General features: G+C 39.6%; 1 protein-coding gene across 2 annotated transcripts in view; it reads left to right on the forward strand.

Annotated features, from left to right (window-relative positions):
- The window catches only part of PDE1C (phosphodiesterase 1C), a 339,787-nt gene that overhangs the window by 230,091 nt on the left and 90,788 nt on the right, over positions 1-18,908 (forward strand). For both annotated transcript variants that reach the window (XM_075704881.1, XM_075704880.1), the window contains 4 exons: positions 9,787-9,900; positions 10,764-10,946; positions 13,035-13,101; positions 18,575-18,691. In XM_075704881.1, coding sequence (XP_075560996.1) covers positions 9,787-9,900; positions 10,764-10,946; positions 13,035-13,101; positions 18,575-18,691 — 481 coding nt within the window. The remainder of the gene's footprint in view (positions 1-9,786; positions 9,901-10,763; positions 10,947-13,034; positions 13,102-18,574; positions 18,692-18,908) is intronic.

Here is an 18,908-nt window from a genome sequence, read left to right on the forward strand (position 1 = left end):
AAAAAGTGCATAGCAGAGCTTTAATATGGTGATAAGTAAAACTTCAGTACTGACTCCGCTAATTTTTCTGATTTTTAGACCAGCAAATCAGCTGGGTAAATAACGTCAATCAATTAGCTCTGTAATATTCCTGGTAAGTATGTTGTCTGGAATGGAAATCAGAGGCAGAAAAGTGAGGATCCACATCTTAAATGTGTCTAAAAGCCTCAGTGCCTGGGTATCCAAAATCTACTAAGGAAGGCTGTAAGCCTTTAAATATAATGGCAATGGTTGAAGTTTTTAACCAGAAATCTGAATGTTTGCCATTTATGCCAATTTAGAATAAAACAAAATCTAAAATGTTTTATCAATGAGTTACTTCTGATCACAGCAAAAATTAAAGTTAGCAGCTGTGTAAAATATATTGTTCATGAGAAAATGCTTTATAAATCCAGATTTATAAATAGCACAAAACCTTTGGCTAATATCAGCTGGCCTGTGTCTAATGGGGTCAGTAATGATGACTTCAAGAGCATGCAGCTGCCTTGGGAATCTAGAGGAGCTTAGGGGTCCATCAGAGTAAGAAGTTTGCCAAACCCAGCAAAGAGCATTGAGGTCATACGGGAATTTGCCATTGATCTGTGCCTGTCTCTTGCCATAGCTGATGGGATATCAATGAGATGTAGTCTTCTTCTGAGTCTTGGGAAGTGCTGATGGCTGAAAGGAAGCAGCCTGGGAACCAATTCTCCTGCCTTTGCTTACTGGGCATTTCTGAAGACCGGGTAGGGTCATATTCCTGCCTGAACTTCACACTGCATGTGGACTCTGATCTGCACTTGCCTAACTGCCCTATGGGTTCCTAAAAGCTGCTCTGGAAAGTAACTGATTTTAGGAATTGGAAAGAATGAGATAATCACGGACTTTCTGCCCATGGACATTTTAATGGTAACAGATGGGGAAGAACTATGGTTACCATGAAATATTTTGAAATTATCTGTTGAACTTCTCTCTGATCTCTGCAGTGAGCATTAAGTAGAGAGTCAGTGTGGAGTGCTGACATTCAGATCTTCGCAAAGCAATCTGCTTGCATCATGTGGAAGAATGACCTTGTTCAAGGACCCAGAAATGTGATAATTGTGGTTTCAAAGAAAAAGATTCCATCTGTATAAAACAAAGGAGAACGCATCATTGGATGCATCAACACTAAACTGACAATATGTGTCAGTTGCCTCAAATGCAAATTTAGGTGGTTCATTTCAGGTACCTATTTTTAAAGATTCAAATTAAAAATTGTTAGATTTGTGGCTGACGTTATAACTGAGGTTGCTTTTTATAAAAGGCACCAGTGATTTGGAATGGCTTAATTCTGGGAGACTTCACTTGCTGTCTTTGGATCTTATTTTCAACAAATTCAGTGATCCTACCGTTTCCCAAAAAAACTAATTCATGCTGGCGTCCCAAAAAGTAGTCTGCCAAAAGGAAAGCTTACTTTGGGAAACACCAGTTAGAAGATGGCTAGTTGTGAAAACAGAATATAGCAGCCTTTCTTTCTCTCCCACATCTGAAATTTACCCTTGCTCAGCTCCCAATTTATTCAGTGGAAAGAGTCATCTCACCTCATCTCAGCTGTCTGAAACGACAATGACTGCCTAAGCTCATCTTTTAGCTTATTTCTGTCATTAGTGGGGGAAGGAACACACATCAAAAAAGCAGTGCACCCTTTCCTGAGGCAATGTATGACAGGCAGCTTTTGAAGGTGACTCCTCCTGGTTATCCATCTCCAGTGACTTCCATGAGCATCTGTGTGCCTGATTTCTCTAAAAGGTTAGTGCTAGGTGAGGTGATTGACTTGAATGAAAAAGGACTCATGAGCAAGACTTCTAATGACCTCACCGCCAAAGACTCTGACATTAAAATTTTACCCACATTAAAGCTTTTTACTACTTAGATATTCTAACTCAGTTCCCAAAGTTCAGAACCTGAGAATGGCGAGGGTGTTTGCACATAAGAAAAGAGTACGCCCTTTAGAAGTTTTCAGTAGCAGGAGATGGAGACAAGTAATTCAAAGGACTTGGTGCTGAGGAACTGCTTAGGCTGTTGTTTTATTGAAAATCCTCCAGTAAGACAAAGTTTGCTAATGTTTTGGGCACAGGAGTTCTCTTCCTGTAATAGGCATGAAGGAATTCATGACTGTGAAATGAAATTATAAACTGTATACAATTTCACTTATAGTTGGCTAATGTGGTCAAAAGTTTATTTGAGTTAAAGTGAGGTGAAAAAAGCTGTTCACCATCCTGCTAAGGCCACTGAACTTATTGTTGCATTTTTGTGCTTCTAAATAATACAAAATTAATTGATTACTTCATTTTTAAAATTTTTTTGTTGTTGTTCAAAGGAAGAAGGATATTTCAGGAAACATGAGGAAGGCAAAACAATTAGTCAGGAAATTGCTTGTAATTTCTTCTGATGAAAAATGCCAGTGTAGCAATGCTCTGTGTTTCAGTGATTGCTCCTCACAAATACATGTTTTTTCTTCCTCTGGATGTTGTCATTTGCGTTTTTCTATACAAAAGCAGTGACAGAAGGTAACTGTCCAGCCTAATACAAATCCAGTGGGTCACAGGCTACCAGCTAGTCTATCTTTGGTTGTGTTTTGAGGGTTACTGCTGGAGCTGACTTTCTGGGTTGTGTCTTTTCCTCAGTGGTTCACACATGCTATATATGCAGAGCCTTAGACTAAGATGTGGCAGACTGTGGAATGAATCATACCTGCTGACTGTTGTGAAAAGACATGGTGAGCTCCTGGATTGCTTTCTGTGTGTGCTGTCCCCCTCCCACCAACCCACTATTTGAATGGAGCATCAAAGGGTCTGCTATGCAAACTGTGGAGGCATCTGTCCACCCAGCTGACTTAAACTACTGCACACGTGCATTATGCCGCATAACCGTGTGCAGTCTGCTCTGGATACTTTGGGGCACAGTTAAATATGCTGTGCGTTTGCTTTGCAGTTTCTTTATGCCCTAGCAGGCAGTCGGATACTGTCATGGGGCATCTGACAGACCTTCTATGTGCTCGCTGCTTAGCTGGTCTGCACATGCTCTCTAACTCTGATATGTCCTCAGAATATCAGATTTATTGAGTTTGTACATTATAGAGAGATAGCAGATGCACACCTATTTCTGTGTTGAAATTGAAATAGTTCACTGCACAGTGAACATCTGTTTCTCAAACTTATTAATGAATTTCCTACCAGTAATTATGGTGGTTTTTCAGAGAAGGGTAAGGAATGTACTGTAGATCAGAAGGCAGGGTTTTGTCTTTCAGTTCAGCAGATGTTTGTCTTTCCAGCCTGTAGAAGTGACCCTTGGTCGTCTTCTGTGTGTAAACTGAAGCTGGCATTTATGCAGTCAGGTCTACTTCTGATTATTATTTTGTTAATTTCTAATGCATGTGGTTGATTTTTATTTTTTTTTTTTTAAAAAAAAAAGCAATTCGAGCTGGCTATCAAATGTTATCACAAATGACTTGTCTTTGAAATCATTCTCTTGGGTTTTCACTACATAAGGGTAATTTGACTAACAGAAGCCACATAAACACAGATTGATAGCAGAAGGTGCCTCTTATTCATGCCCCCAGAGTCAGAGTGACAAGGATTTGCTGAAGCTGAAAGTGTTCCTCACTAAGTGTGTAATTGTAATGACATTCTTTTTGTCTGCAAAAGGCTCATGAAGGACCTTATTGTAACTGTTGTGTGCCAGTTTTTGCTCATGAACCTCTGTGATGAACAGGACTGTGACTAGAGTGTCCTGTACTGAAGTTAATGGTGACAATATTTTGGGCAAAATTTTGTGTATCTAAGCATTAATCATGTCAAGATTATTAGAAATGGTTTCTTATATGGATGTAGTAGCTTGCATTCTTATCCAATATGCAATTGCAACACCTTTTACAAGTACACCCAGTTCCATTGAAAGTTGGTGAAATTTGAGACTGAAGGAAATGCCTGAACAGCACAAAGTACCTTCACAGGAATAGGGAGAGGCCATGAAAGCAGAGCTGATTTCTTACAGAATGTGTTCCAGGATCCTTTTTGTTTACAGAGAACCCCCAAACTGTTTGCTCATGGAGTGCAGTGTCAGAATTACACTGAATGTAATGGGCTATTGTCTGCTTAAGGAAACTTTGATGTAAATTTTGGAAGGTAATTCCAAAGCTTTGTAAACTTGAGGAATAGCAAGAACAGATTCTCTCCTGGGATGTGAAACCAGCATTCAGGATATGAAACCTGATGTTTCATTGCTACAAACACCTGTTTTCATCAGGTGTCCATAAAATTTGGTTCTCTGTACAAAACTTTCTTGTACCATATGCTCTTGGTCCATCAGTAAAACCTGGTACATCAGTAAAACTCTCACAAAAGAGTTCAGAAGGGGCATTCTCATGTACAGCTGTAGCTGTGGAATGATTCAGTGTTATGAAAAGATTTTCTCTATTTGTGTGTATGAACTACGTACATCTTTGAAAAGAAGTAAGAATGACACATCTTTTCTGGGGTTATTGCAGTAGGAAGCCAGTAACTCATTTTAGCTAGTTGTGTCACTATTAGCGAGGGTGGGAGGAGTTCTAATGTTGCTCAAATCTCTTAAGTTTTCCAGAACATTTTCATATTTTGCAGAAAGATAAATCAAAAGCCTTTTTGTGGTGTGGTGTGGATGATATCTACCTTCCACTCCTCCTCCTCAGACAGGAGACAGGAAGCTGAATAATTTCTTCCAACCCGTATCTGGAGCAAACTTTCAAAATCACAACCCAGGCATATAATCCACTCATGAGGATTTTCTGGTCTAGGGTATAAGTCCTTTCTCCCACCAAGCTGTCTTTAGGACTGAGCTATCAAAGATGATTCCCTCAGTCTATCACCTGAGCTCTGGGATCTCCAATTTCAGTATCTGTTAAAAAGGACCAAGTGGCAATCACTTCAGCCCAGGGTTCCCCTCTCTGGTGAGGGCCTTTTGCTACGTGGACAGGGCTTAGTTTTGATAAGAAATTCCACTGCAGGCTTTCTTAATGAAACTTGTATCAGACTTAGCAGAGGCTTTTGATTAGCTTTTGATCTTAGATAATTAGTGACAATTGATGAAAGAACATTGTCTCAAGAGAGTGCTTAACCAGCTCTAGCAATGCTGTGTTCAATAGCTTGCCCTCTTCCCAGCTATAATAAAAAATCTCTCTGCTTTCTACAAACCTCACCTGTCAGGTAGTAGGCTATCATGGTTGAAACAACATGCTAATCAGGTTCAGCTGTCCATGTCAAACTGTTTAGCCATTACTATCAAGAGTAAACCAGGGATAAATATTCCATCCTTGGTAATCTGTAAAGATACTAGAATTTTTTTTTTAATTTATTTTTAATGTGCATTCCAAGTAGTTTTTTCCTCAGCCAGCCCAATGGTATGAGAATGGTCCTCGGAGGAAAAGAGTTGTACTGTTGAAAACGTGTGGTGAATCACAGTCAATAAAGCTTTGAAAATAAATGCGGAGACTAACCACGCAGCTTTGCAGACTTTACACTGGTTGGAAGAGCTTGCCCCAAGTATTCAGACGATACGTGTGCTTTGCATGTTGATTGAAGCTGACTGGTATCCAGACTGCAGTGGTGTTAATCTTCTCTGCAGTGATATGTAATGCTATTTTTAAAAAAAATCGACAGCATAAAAGAAAGCCCTCTAGCTAGGAGATAAATATTTGTACACAGATACTGTTTTATTTATAACAGAGAGGAGAATGCTTGGAGCAGTTACTCAGAAATTTTACATTTCAAGAACACGCTGAAAACAGCTTCACTTTTTCCTGTTATTCAGTTTGCATCTTGAGTGGCTTTGGGTCTTTGAGCTGTGTAACTTTCATGGACTGAGTTCACTTGGCAGTTTCTAGTCATTTGCTTTCTATCTCCCTAAATCTTATGATAGCCACTACTTCAGGGAAACTTTAAAAGGAGTGGAAGTGGGGCTGTGGAACAGCGTACGCTCTGGGTGACCTCTCACCTTCACTGAGAACTCAGCCCACCTGTTTTACACAAATGTATTGCTCTGCTGAATTCAGTGGGATTATTTGCAGATACTCTCAGGGGTTTTTATGGGGGTTGCATACACATATTTTTCTTGGAAGGGCAGTGTGGGGGGCCACATTCTGGAATTGGCCCTTTCCAAGACTTTACACCTACTTGAGCTCCCTGTGTGGTCAGTGGAAGTTAAAATGCATAGCATTGCTCAGGACTAAGCTTTTCCTTTGGGCAGTTAAGGGATTATTCCGAGGACTAAAACGTGAAATAACTGTGCGTAGAACAAAGGTTCTCAGACTTTTTCCATAATATTTGGCACGCTCACAGAGAATTTGCAGACTGGAGGAATAGCTTCCCTTGGAAATCTCATGAAGAAAAGCATTAGCTGTATCTTAATATAATTAAACAACTAGATTTAGAGCTAATAATGTGTGACCAATCAGTTCTTTGTAACTGCTGTGCTGATGACCACAATCTGAAAAACTTCTGGCTGACATAGGTCAGCCTGGCTCACCTGTGGCATATGCCATGGTCTTAAGATAGCTTAATATTAGAAATGGTTAACACTTCCCTTCTGGCCTGCGATCTCCTTACGCACAGGAGTTGGCTGCTTCTACAGCTGGCTCCATGGGCTTCAGTGGAACTAGGTCTGGTAGACCTGTGCAAAGTTTTACTTCTGAACTTGAAAGGAAAAGGAAGGAGAAAAAAGAAACAGTGAAAATTTAGGTTTTGATCAGTCTATAATGAGCTTTTAAAAACAGAACAGAACCAAACATGCTTTGGTTGAAAAAAGCATTTTGTTCAGACAAAACAGACAGTTACAATAAAAGCAAAGTAAATGATGAACTGGGTTCCTTAAATAGATTGTGGTAATTATATCAGTATGTTTCTTTCAGTCAGTAGCCTGACAGACTCAGCATTTTCCTGTGAAACAGTAATGTGACTGAACCCTACTCACTTGCTGCAATGACTATTCTGAGGGGTAAAGATAGGAAGTCAGCATCTTGCCCTCTGCTTCCATTGCTTTAATACAAGCTCCTAAAAATAAAACATGTTAAAAGTTTGAGGTAATGTTCTTTATTTCAGTCAAAATGGTTTGGTGAATTTGATTGAATTCTGGAATTACTTCAGCCACGGTGAAACAGAATTTTTCAGCTAATAAATTTGCCTGGATGCCCTTCAGTGGGACAGCCTGGCCTTAACTTTATGATTGCATTTAGCACTATTTCAAAAAAATACATGGAATGCAATAAAGACAAACTATCACTGGGCTCTTATTTAGTAAAGGTAACCGGCAGCAGCTGCTGTGACTCAATGAATCAGAAATAGTTATAGATAATGGATGGTAAGACAAAGACAATGTAATTTTTTTTCACGAGAGCGCCTGATCGTGTGACAAGGTTTTATTATAACAACTGTACTTCTGTTTTTCCAAATGATTGATGCACGTGGTACTCTGCATAATCTTCTTTGATGATGAATGTTGGTGCCATGAAGCAACCATTATTCACTGCGCTATTATTGAACATGAATTTTGAATGACTTGTGGCATAGAGCTGCCGGGTACTTAAATCAATAAAATAAAAGTCAGGAAGAGCCAAAGATAATGTTCCTCCTGCAATATTAACTCCTGTGGCTTGTGTACAAACAATGTTTCTGGTAACTAGTTAAGAGCTCACATTCTGGATTCCCCATACATGGGATGAAGGAAGGAGGTGGCATATGAACCAATGCTTACTGTTTGGACATGGAAGTTGCTTTGTTTTTTTCTCTTCCTCCCCTCCTGCATTGGCAAGAAAAGCTGGGAATGGGTAGGAGCGATCAATGGTTTGGCTCTAGGGAGGAGGCGAATTCATCTTCCATGTGTGCTGCCCAAGGCTGGAATTGACCTGAAAGGTGGGTGAGCACCTTTCCTGGCTCTGTTCATCAAACACAACGTGTTGCTGCTCACACCTGGTGATGCAGTTACACAGAAGAGGGGTATGGGAGCACCGAGCAGTGTTTCTTCTTCCATGGGGCTGAGGTTGCTCCATGGATTCCCTGAGCTGGGTTCTAGGATTGGAAGGAAATGTGCTGGCACAGTTGAATGCTCTCCACCTGGCTTATGGAGAAGAGTTGTGTTCAGTGTATTTGTACATTACTGACCTTCCCATCTCCATTCTCACGGCAGGAATGAAGTATTGAACAATACTTTTGTTTTTCGACCACCGACAAGCGGATGAGTTAATCCTCCTGGAGATGGAGGGTCCACCTCTTGCTCAAGGTTCTTTGTAATGCTAAATATGTAGCTGTGTGTCAGCAGTACCACTGTCAGTAGGAGTGGTATTTATGTGACCTAGCCAGAGGAACAATATTTTTTATTATTTTTATTCTCCAGAGCCTCACTGTTTATGTGGGGAAAGGCGGGGGGAAGGAAAGCCATCTGAAAAGATCTGTTTGTGCAGTGCACATAGGCAGACTGACTGCTCCTCAGCTCTGCCATGAAATACAGCCCCATGGAGACTTGATTTCTCCTGAAAGCACTGATGCCACAGGGGCATTATGATAGCAAGGGAATACAGATACTCACTTAATTTTAAGAACTTCATGTACATGCCTACTGTAGGAGGTTGGGCTCCCACTACAGTTAAAGTGAGAGCAGGCACCTATATGGGGCTCTAGCTCTGAATTACCTTGTGGAAAAGGTTATTTTTCTCCATGGACTATAGAAAAAGCTGAGGAAGAGTAGTCCCCTGAGTAGAAGACAGATTTTAGATTACGTGACTACTCTTCTATATTTTTGCATCTTGAACAGGACAAATTAACAACTTGTGATTTCTGCTACACTGTTAAATGTATATTGAATGTTTATTTTAATGCTGTTTAACAAGGATGAAGATATTCACAAAAATGTTTTCACATGTCAAATCTTTATCCCATTGTCCTTTTAAAGGAATGATAATTTTCTTCTTATAATTGTAAGCATGTATATTCTTGGATTGTTTAAAATATTTACTTTTTACTCTTGACTTCTACATTTTCTTCTCCACTTTCTTCCCTTTTTTGTTTTTCTAATTTGCCACAGAAAGTAGAGTGAAGGAGAGGAAAAGACAAAAGAAAATTGCACAAATACATTAAGTGTCTTTGACACAGGAGACCTTTTCTGCACAAAGTTTTGTTTTCAGAAAGTCTGTCCCATCCCCCAATAATAATAATAACTGATAAAAAAACTTCCATGAGTTCTGTTTAATATAGATAGGATAGTCTAAGGGTGACCTCTTGATCTAATGAAAATCATAGCATTTCCTAACCTTGTATAGTATTTCTGTAATAGTATTTCTACATATACTCTAATACAATTTTGCATAAGTGTACACCAATCATCATAAATGGCTGACATTTGTCGATAGAGACCACTCACTTCCTTTCTTACGGCCAGAATGAAATTGCACTCTCTTAGATCCGGTGTTAAATTCCAAGTGATTTCTATTTTAACTTATTTCAGGATGAGTAGGGGACAGTCATAACTGTCTGACTTCCTTGAGCCTAAATATGGTGTGATGGTTGCCTGGCATCATTGTGACGGATCTCTGAAAAGTGTTTTTTGTTAATTTCTTGTATTTGGCTTAAGGAACCTTGTAGACTTCCAAAAGTTTTCACCTGACATTCATGTATGCTAGGTCTCATGCTGGATCCAGTTTTAAACTTACACTCTCAAACCTGTTTCTCCTTGTACTAATTAAATTTCTGTTTTCCTTTTCTCTAGGTTGAGGTCTTTGGTAAAGCAGTTAGAGAGAGGGGAAGCTTCAGTTGTAGACCTAAAGAAGAATTTGGAATATGCTGCGACTGTTCTTGAGTCAGTATATATTGACGAAACTAGGTGAGTTAACTACAGACATCAGCACTCTTCTTATATCTAGTACCGATGACACAAAATTGTAATTTACACGTCAGTTGGGAAATTTGTTCTAGCCAAGATTTATTACTCACAGACAATATGTCTTTAATCATTAAAATATTGTAGTCTGTGTAGAGCAGATCTTCAGTCCTTGGTCAAAATGCTGCTTTAAGTTTCCTGGGGCAGGGGAGGAGATCAAAAGCAATCATAAATTTAATATATATTCTCTTGGAGAAGTTTTTTCATAATAATTGTGTCCCACTTTTTCTGAAAGTTTCTAAATTCCTTCTCCTCTATTCTTTTTGAATAGTGTTAAATCTTCTCACTTGTATCAAGTCTTTGAAATTAAAAAAATTTTTACTCTGGGTCATGATAGAGGTAGACTGGTAAGACATTGCAGAAGAGTTTCCCGCCCTGTTATATGCCATTTCTCCAGTGCTAAATGTACTTGTAGAGTCACCTCAGATGACCAGAATAGGAGAAGACTGTATGATACTAACTGGGAAGTTAGACATGACCATAAATAAGCTCTGAAGGGCAGAAAGGTCAGGAATATCGATGAGCTGAAGATGATAAGTCAGTGGATGATTAAGTAGTTGTGCTTCAGAAGGCTGATACTTCTTGTTTGTTGGCCTAGTAGTGAGTTTCACAATCTGACATTTAACTATACAAGAGAATAAACAATCTGTTGAAGACTTGTTCAATTATGTTCCATTAGGGCTGATGAACCAAAGACTTTTAACAACTGCTTTAACTAGAATATATGTGAGTTTCTTTTTTGTTAATAATGTTGCAGTGCTTCTCCATGGAAGTCTGTGTACCCATCTTTTTCCTCCCACTTCTAGGCGTCTACTGGACACAGAAGATGAACTCAGTGACATCCAGTCTGACTCTGTGCCCTCGGAGGTCCGGGACTGGTTGGCTTCTACCTTCACGCGACAAATGGGGATGATGCTCAAAAGGACGGAGGAAAAACCCCGGTTCAGGAGCATAGTCCATGCAGTACAAGCTGGGATATTTGTGGAAAGGTAAAGGCGCATGTAATTGCTTTGTTCTAGCAGCTACCCAGGTACCGCAAATTGCACCTGCAGTATTGAATGAAGAATACTTAAATTATGCTTCTAATGATGTTTATACACAGATCTGGAAAGCACCTCGAAAGCTGAGATTAAGTAATAGATTGCAACCTGAAACAGCACATATTGATCTTTTCTTAGCTTAATACAGATGTATCAGCACAGTGGGAATAATTTTGAAAGAGAATATGTACCTCTGCATAACCCTAGGTCAAGAGTCACAGCTTTTAAAATTCAGTCAGCCCAGACCAAGCCCTGCCTTGCCTCTGTTTATCCCTGTTGTCTAGTATTTTTTATGAAGAACTGCTAAGAAACAGAAGAAAATCCTGTATGATAGAATTACAGCAATGAACTATAGACCAAGACTGATGTGAAAACTTTGGAGCTCAGGGAGGATTTTAAAAAAACCCCATTGAGTCCCCTCAGCCTTCTCTGTTGTGTTTTGCATCAGAACTTACTTCTAAAACTGATTTCACTCTCTGAACCCTGTAAAATGTTTAGTCATTTCAATTTGGACTCACTTCCAATCTTACCTTTTCTTACTGAGTACGCACTCTTCACTGACATTCTTTCTTCAAGCTAGAAGGAAGGCTGGCACATGTGAAACCATCAACAGACTTTAGGCAACATGAAAGTCAGCAGGTTCCAGGTCTCTACAGTAAAACTCAAGTCAGGAATGGAAGAGCAGAGTGCCTTTCACTGTTCATCATAATCACAGTGACAGCCTACTAGCCCTCTGTGCAGGAGGTTGGGCGTATCAGACAGTGGACCACAAGCCACACAGACACTTCCTCCAGCATGTCTATAGCCGATTTTTTTATCTGTATACCAAAGTTACTGTATGAGTGGCAGCAAATTGTGGTAAGACTAAACCTGTAATTTCTTCTTGGAACAGGTTTCTCCTAAGTTTGACAGGCTATTTGTGAATTAACCCTCACTCTCAGTGAGGAATTTGCTCAGCAAGGAGGTTAAATGAACTGCAGAGAGCTGGCTGCAGGAGACTGTTTTCCAGCTGATCTGAATCACTGTGGCCCAAAGGAGGAAGTATTCAAATATGATATGGCACCAGAGGAGGGTTGTGGCTCTCCTGAGCTGAGGGAGAGGGACTCTGCCTGAATTGTCACTTACGAGAAGACTATGGGGCTTCTGACTGGAGGGAGGAGGGGGTAAGAAATTCTGTAATTTGGGGCATGAGTGAATTTAGTTCTCCAAAGGGAGCTGACTTTTTTCAGTCTGAGTGCAGAACATGAAAAAGAAAAAGGAAAGTGAAAGAAGACTTCACATGGGATCATTTCAGATGGGAGACGAGAGCTTTCCATCATATCCTTTTAGTCCTACATTACTTAAGTGCAAAAAAAGGTGACCTGCAGAAACACATTTTAGCTGTGACAGTGTTTCTACATTCACCACGCCTGTTAAACACAGTGTGGCCTGGAAACAAGTTTAAAATCTAGTACATACTTCAGTGCTTTGTTTAGTATGGTTGTACATGTTGGTTATTGCCTTAGTCTTTCTCTCTCTCCTTCAAACACACACAGAGCTAACACCCAAAAGATTTTATACCAATCCTAAAAAAATGCAGACAAAAGTAACAGCTGTACTGAACTGGAGTTGATTCATTGCAGACAACAAATGATTTCTGTAGTATGTTCAAAATTAGCTTGCATGTGGACCAGCAAGGACTAAGGGAACTGAAAGAGCAATATGGTCATCTGCAGTGGAAAATGAGGAACATCTTGTTTATTTGAGTGTAGCCTTTCCCTCTGATGAAGACCTGATATTGGCAGATTCTCTGTGATGTCCTGCCAGGTAACCAAGCTATGAGATACTGGGGAATGTATAGTTTCAAGTTAGGCTGTGCAATAGCAATGGTATAGAGAATATTGTGCAAGTTAGGAACAAGAAGGAAGAAAAAAAACAAACTTCAGTTCGGGTTTCCTGGACTATATAAGGTCTCCTGTAATGGTCTGTTGCTTTATGGTTTTTGTTTGTTTGTTTTGTTTTAATTCTATTTATGTGTTGCCTATTTTATCTTGGTAGAATGTACAGACGGACTTCAAATATGGTTGGCTTGAGCTACCCACCAGCTGTAATTGGAGTGCTAAAGGTAATACCAATAAAAAGGTGTTGGGGGGGTTCTGTACAAAGCATCAAGATAACCCTGCAATATTTGACTTGGTAAGGGGGTCTTAGTACTTGCCCTTTCCTTCTCTCTGACATTTAGTTTAGTTCACATACATTAATCATTTACTGGCCTAGGGGAATATCCTTTCAATAAAGGAAAGAACAGTTCAAGGCTGTGGCCATTTTCAGGTTGTGAAAGTTACAGCTCTGTTCTAGATTACGGTGATTAAACTGAGGACTTAGTGGCATGCTGGAATCAATCACAGCCTCCCACAGGGAAGAATGAAAACACAGATGGAGAGAGGTGGAGAAGGAAAAGGATCCATTGCTGTGAGAGAAGGGAATTTCTTGCATTGCTCAGCTTCTGGTCTTCAAGGTGACAATCAGTTTAGGAATAATGACCCTTTTAGGAGTTTTGAGGTTTCAGAGGAAAACTGGTTAGTCAGAAGTAGTCTGAAAAAAATAAGGTTCAATTCATGGGACAATTGCAAGATTCTTGACTTAGGCAGGAATTATCAAGACTACAAACACAAGTTAGCAACAAACTGCCTATACAGCAGCTTTGCAGGTTACGTTGCATGTGGTTCAATCATGCCATGCAATGGTGAGAAAATGTGATACAGTGGGGCAATACACAGAGACATTATGTGTAAAGCTTCTTTATCTGCTCTGCTCTTCCTTCTGCTCTGCTCCACACTGGAAAGACCTACAGTTAGAGTACTGAATCCTTTTTGGTTTGGATAGTACAACTCATCAAAAGATGTGAAGGAATTGCAGAAGGTCCATTGAATGCAAGAAGAATGATCAAACATGCCTTTCATGTACAGAATCAAAGCATCCATCCACACCTTTTTCCAACAGCAGGTTGATAAGTGTTAGCTTCACTCCTGCAAATGGGATCTAAAGTCTTTGTTCTTTTAGAACTACACCCCATAGCCAGCTTATGAGGGAACACATCTGTAATGGTACCTCTTCTCCCGAGTTCCTCAGCAGTAACAAGACAATCCAAGACCCATCAGCTACTCTCAACTGACTTAAACCTTACAGAATCCCTTTCCTCTTTCTATGTTTTTAAATGATTAAGGGTCATTAAGAGAACTGGTCATGCTAGAGTAAGTTAAAACACATCAGTAACAACAAAGGCATTGACTAATTTTGCTCAGGGTGAAGTAACGCCCGCTTGCCCACCGTGCACTCTAGGATGTATTTTTTTCCAAAACTATTTAGAGAACATGTCTTTGTCTGGATGGCCTTGGGGTTGGTAGTGGATGTGATTGAAATGGGAGTTACTTGTTTTGAAGAAGTCTTCTGTCTTTGAAATAATACTTCATCTTAAATTTCTCAGTCCCATCTCTTTAATGGAAAATGGTACATTTTGTTTCTTGCTTCAGTCCAGTAAAGCCAAGTAAAAAAAACTTACAACTACCTGACTGCTTGGTGTGCTCTATAAAATGAGCTGATGCTTTAAGCATGCAAAAGAGCGTAGGACTGTACCACACATCTCTTTAGCTGTTCTGGTTTACATAATCAACATTCCCCTCAGAGTCATGGTAATAGGGACAAGGATTGAGATGACACAGAGTTAAAACTAGCTTATTTTTCAACTGTGTGCTCTCCTTTTTGCTGCCATGGCCAACAGGACATCTGCATGGAGTAATCCAAAGTTGTGGAATCAGCTTGGCAAAATGAGGTTGGTTTTAATAAAACAATGAAATACTGCAGCTTCTGCAAAAAATGCAGATGGAGTGTCAGCAGTGCAAGTCCTAGGTGTATAATCTCTCTCACTTTTTCAATGGATGAGAAGTTAGGCAATTTTTTTAATTGATTGCGCAGCATCTCTCTATATATATTGGATACTGATTTTTCTGCTGTAGTAGCCTGTTGCCTTTCTGCATGACATGGGCATGATGATGTAAGACCTGTTGCCACAAAAGGGATAATCAGCCTTGTCTCTCATTCGAATAGTGGCCATACATGCCACTCATACAGACATGTTTGGATAAGTATGTTAACTTACCCAGTAAGTTGTGGTGATCTGCGGTTCAGCAGTGTAGTGCTAGAGACAGAACTTCACATTTAGGTGCTGAAGTAGTTACCCTGCTTTAGAAGTGAATTTTTCAGCCTTTTCTAATGCCCATGCTGTCACAACGATATTTTCTGAGCTAGCTAATATACAGGTAATGAACACAGAATCTGTAGTCACAATGTCTGCAGTATGGACTTCTGCTTGTCTGTGGCTACAGAAATGTCAGGCCTTCCAGTAACGCTGAGCAGAATAACATATATCCCTGAATCTGCTTGTTGGCTTATAAAACAAATCAAGTCTCTGAGGTTAAGGACAGACAGAAAGGCAGGAAACTGAACATTTAGGAAGAACTAGCTTTTCACTTCATCTCTAGGTTCCCTCAAGCAGTGGAGCAATGACCAAGTAATGAGGACACAGGACTGAGAAGTAAGACACCTTAGATGTATTTGCAGTTACACCACAGTGGGTATATGTGACATTAGAGCAGCTTATGACACTTCAGCTGAGGCTACAGGGCCAGTGACTTAGAGACATGTGTAGCACTGAAAGTTTCCCATCCCTTGCTTCGACTGCTCTCCTTAGGGAGAAGAAACACTTTTTCTCCTCCATCTCAAACACTCTGTGAAGTTCTGCCTCCCTTTAGATCTCTCCCCAATATAGGGGTCACTTCTGTGTTAAATTTTTTTTAAGGTCATAAAATCCACTAATTTTCATAAGCGTAACTGGTGTTGCTGCAAACCTCTAAGCCATCTGCGACACTTTCATGCTTCTGTTAAGAGGATTTTTCCCCCTAGTTATTCAGCGTAAAATGCTGCTGTCATTATTGTCAATAGCAAAACTTCTGTTGACTTGACAAGAGCAAGGATTTCTCCCTCAGTAAAATCTAAATAGCTCTACTGTGAAGCTTATCATCTATATGGTTAACCATTATTTTGTGCAAAAAAACAATTCTGATGTACTGTTCTGCAGTTTCACAATTTGGTAAATTTTATCTGCTGCAAGAACACAACTTTAACTACAGGAAAAATATAGAAAGGAACAAACCCCTTTTATTTCTACAGGCTAAGATTGCCTTACAGCAAATTAAATTTCAGCATAGTTGAGACGTTATTTTCAATGCCATAGGACCCAAAAGTAAACCATTATATATATGCAAGTGTTAAATTAATTTGCTTCATTGACTGAGATAAGTGATTACAAAATAAAAACACTAAAAAAAAACAGGAAAATACTTAAAATTGACTGAGTGGATGCTTTGGGCATTATTTTTCTTGCCTATTTTCTAGGTTTGTTCAAGGTCTTCAAAACATGTTTTCTTGGTGGTACTTTTTCTTCTCATGGTTGTTTTTCCTCTCCAACGCCTACTGAAAGTGTTGAAAAGCTGCAATTTATGATTACTCTTCTGTGACTTGGGCCACAAATCATCTCTGGAGAAGCTTGACCCTACCTTCAATGTGTGGGCCCCGCACAGCTTGTAAAATCAACTGCTTGGCAAAGCAAGTTATTTACTGGGATGGGTGAAAGCAGAGCTGAATCTTCAGTGTCTCTTCACTCACTAATTAGCCTCTACGTGGACTGTACTTCCACAAGAGGCACACTCAGCTCTGTGTAATCAACACTATGCAAGTAGCAGGGTTGTCAGGATCAGCCCATGCTGGAGAGAGCCGATACCAAAATACGTTGGTCTCGTTTAGAACATAAGAAGTCCTGTAGATATGCTGATGTATGGGTGGCCGACCACAAGGTGGTTAAAGGTCACTGTCCTTTGCATTTGACTTGAAGTTAGGACCTTACCTGCAACATGACCATGACAACAAACAACAAAGGTGGACTGAGCTTTAAGAGCTTGGTAGATAATTGTAATTTAGCATTTTTACTATTGCTAAAAAAGATGGCAGATTTTTAGACGGACTCTAATCCTTAACAGTACTCAACATTATGTCTAGCCACCCTCATTTCTTGCTCTGAGAGCAGATGTGCACGTGCATGTGTGAAACGTAGTCATCTTTCTTGCTGAAAGTGCCACAAGGAAATGGGAGTTTGAAAGTGGAGGGAAACTTCAGTGTACAGATGTCTATCTTTAATATGTGACTTAAGGAGAGTCATTTGGATAAATCCCTGTGGAAAGTACATCAAAGTTCTCAGCAGGCAAGAGAGATTGAGAGCTGGTCCTGTGCCAGACGCAGCTGCGTGGCTGATATGTATATCATTCTTCTAGCTATAACTCCTTCCTCACCTGTCGTCTTTGTTGCTACGAGGAGGAGAGAAAGGTTCATAGGTTTTTCAGGAACATCCAATTCTGAGATCAAGGAGCTTTATCTTGCTAGATAATGAGCGCTGTCAGCTCCAACAGCCTTTCCTGAGAGTTGAGATTTGAACTCAACCTTCTGCAAGAAGGTTTATACCTTATACTTTAGCTTTATGATCTGGGAAGTGAACTTTCCCTCCTCAGTCTCTTGAAGGACCACCCTGCAGCATTAATATATCATTTACAGCTGACTGGAACTTTCCCAACTGGAATTAGATATTTACTCTTCTGATACTTACTCTTCTGTTTTAAAGGTTGTTTTTTATATCCTTGTTAGCACTTAGTGTAACAATACTGTGATTTTCTCCTGGTCTGTAGTTTCCTGAACATTGAGTCCCAGTGGACTCACTTATCTTAAAGAAAAAAAATATAGGGTCATGCTGTCTTTGGCCAATTTAAGCTGCAATAATCATAATTCAGGATTAATACTAAAATCAGAAGGAAGGAAGTTGTTCTTTGGGTCTAGCAAGATAGTTCTTCTAGTTAGTTATTATTTTGGTTGATTGAACGGTAAGTGGTAAAAATATGACCACAGGTGCCTGTATTTTTTTTACCATGAAAAACATATCACCTTATTCTGTTTTAAGCATGAGTGAAGCACTGGAGCGCTTTGCTCACAGTACAAAGTCATAAGAACTCTGTAGGGACAGCAAAATCCAGAGGCTTTAATATCATTAAGAAGCGTATCTTTGTTATTGCTGTTTCCTTCAAAGTTAGTATTATTTTTCATAGACATAGCACATGGCTAGGGGACAGAGAAGGGTAAATACAGCCACAATAGGGCCATCCCAACGTTTCAGGTACTAAAGCAAACCAGGATTCTCATCTTTTTGGATTCAGTCTTTGCTGATTAAATTCTGGTGTGGAGAATTGAAATGTTTAGAATAAACAAACATCATGCGTGTTTGTAATGGAAGTTTCTTAAAAGCGAGTCATACAATACTGATGAGTAAATAAGATTCTGCATTGGTTAAATGGAATTGAAAAAGTTAAAAAAAACTCCAACTTATACACTTACATTGCCACTTTAATTCTCCATTTGTACATGTAAAGTGATAGAAATTGAACTATCATTGTAAAAGGGATGACCATATTAACTGTCTTTTCTACTCACTCTTGCAGAATGTAGACAAGTGGTCCTTCGATGTATTTGCACTAAATGATGCCAGTGGGGATCATGCACTGAAATTTATTTTCTATGAACTTCTCACACGCTATGATCTGATCAACCGTTTCAAGGTCAGTAGTTAGAAGATGGGTCTCTTCTTCCATCTTGGGTTTTGTTGAACTTCCCTCTCATCCTGCTTTGTTCCATTCAAAATGCAATTTTAGTGCTATTTGAAGTGCTGCACTTTCCCTAGTAAGCAAGACCGAATGTTATTTAAGTAGTACTTTAAATTGTGATGGGACACCATGAAATAGGTGGGTTTCCAAACAGGCTTCCCCATGAAATCCA

This window comes from Pelecanus crispus, chromosome 2, assembly GCF_030463565.1.
Source record: "Pelecanus crispus isolate bPelCri1 chromosome 2, bPelCri1.pri, whole genome shotgun sequence".
NCBI classification, from domain to species: domain Eukaryota; kingdom Metazoa; phylum Chordata; class Aves; order Pelecaniformes; family Pelecanidae; genus Pelecanus; species Pelecanus crispus.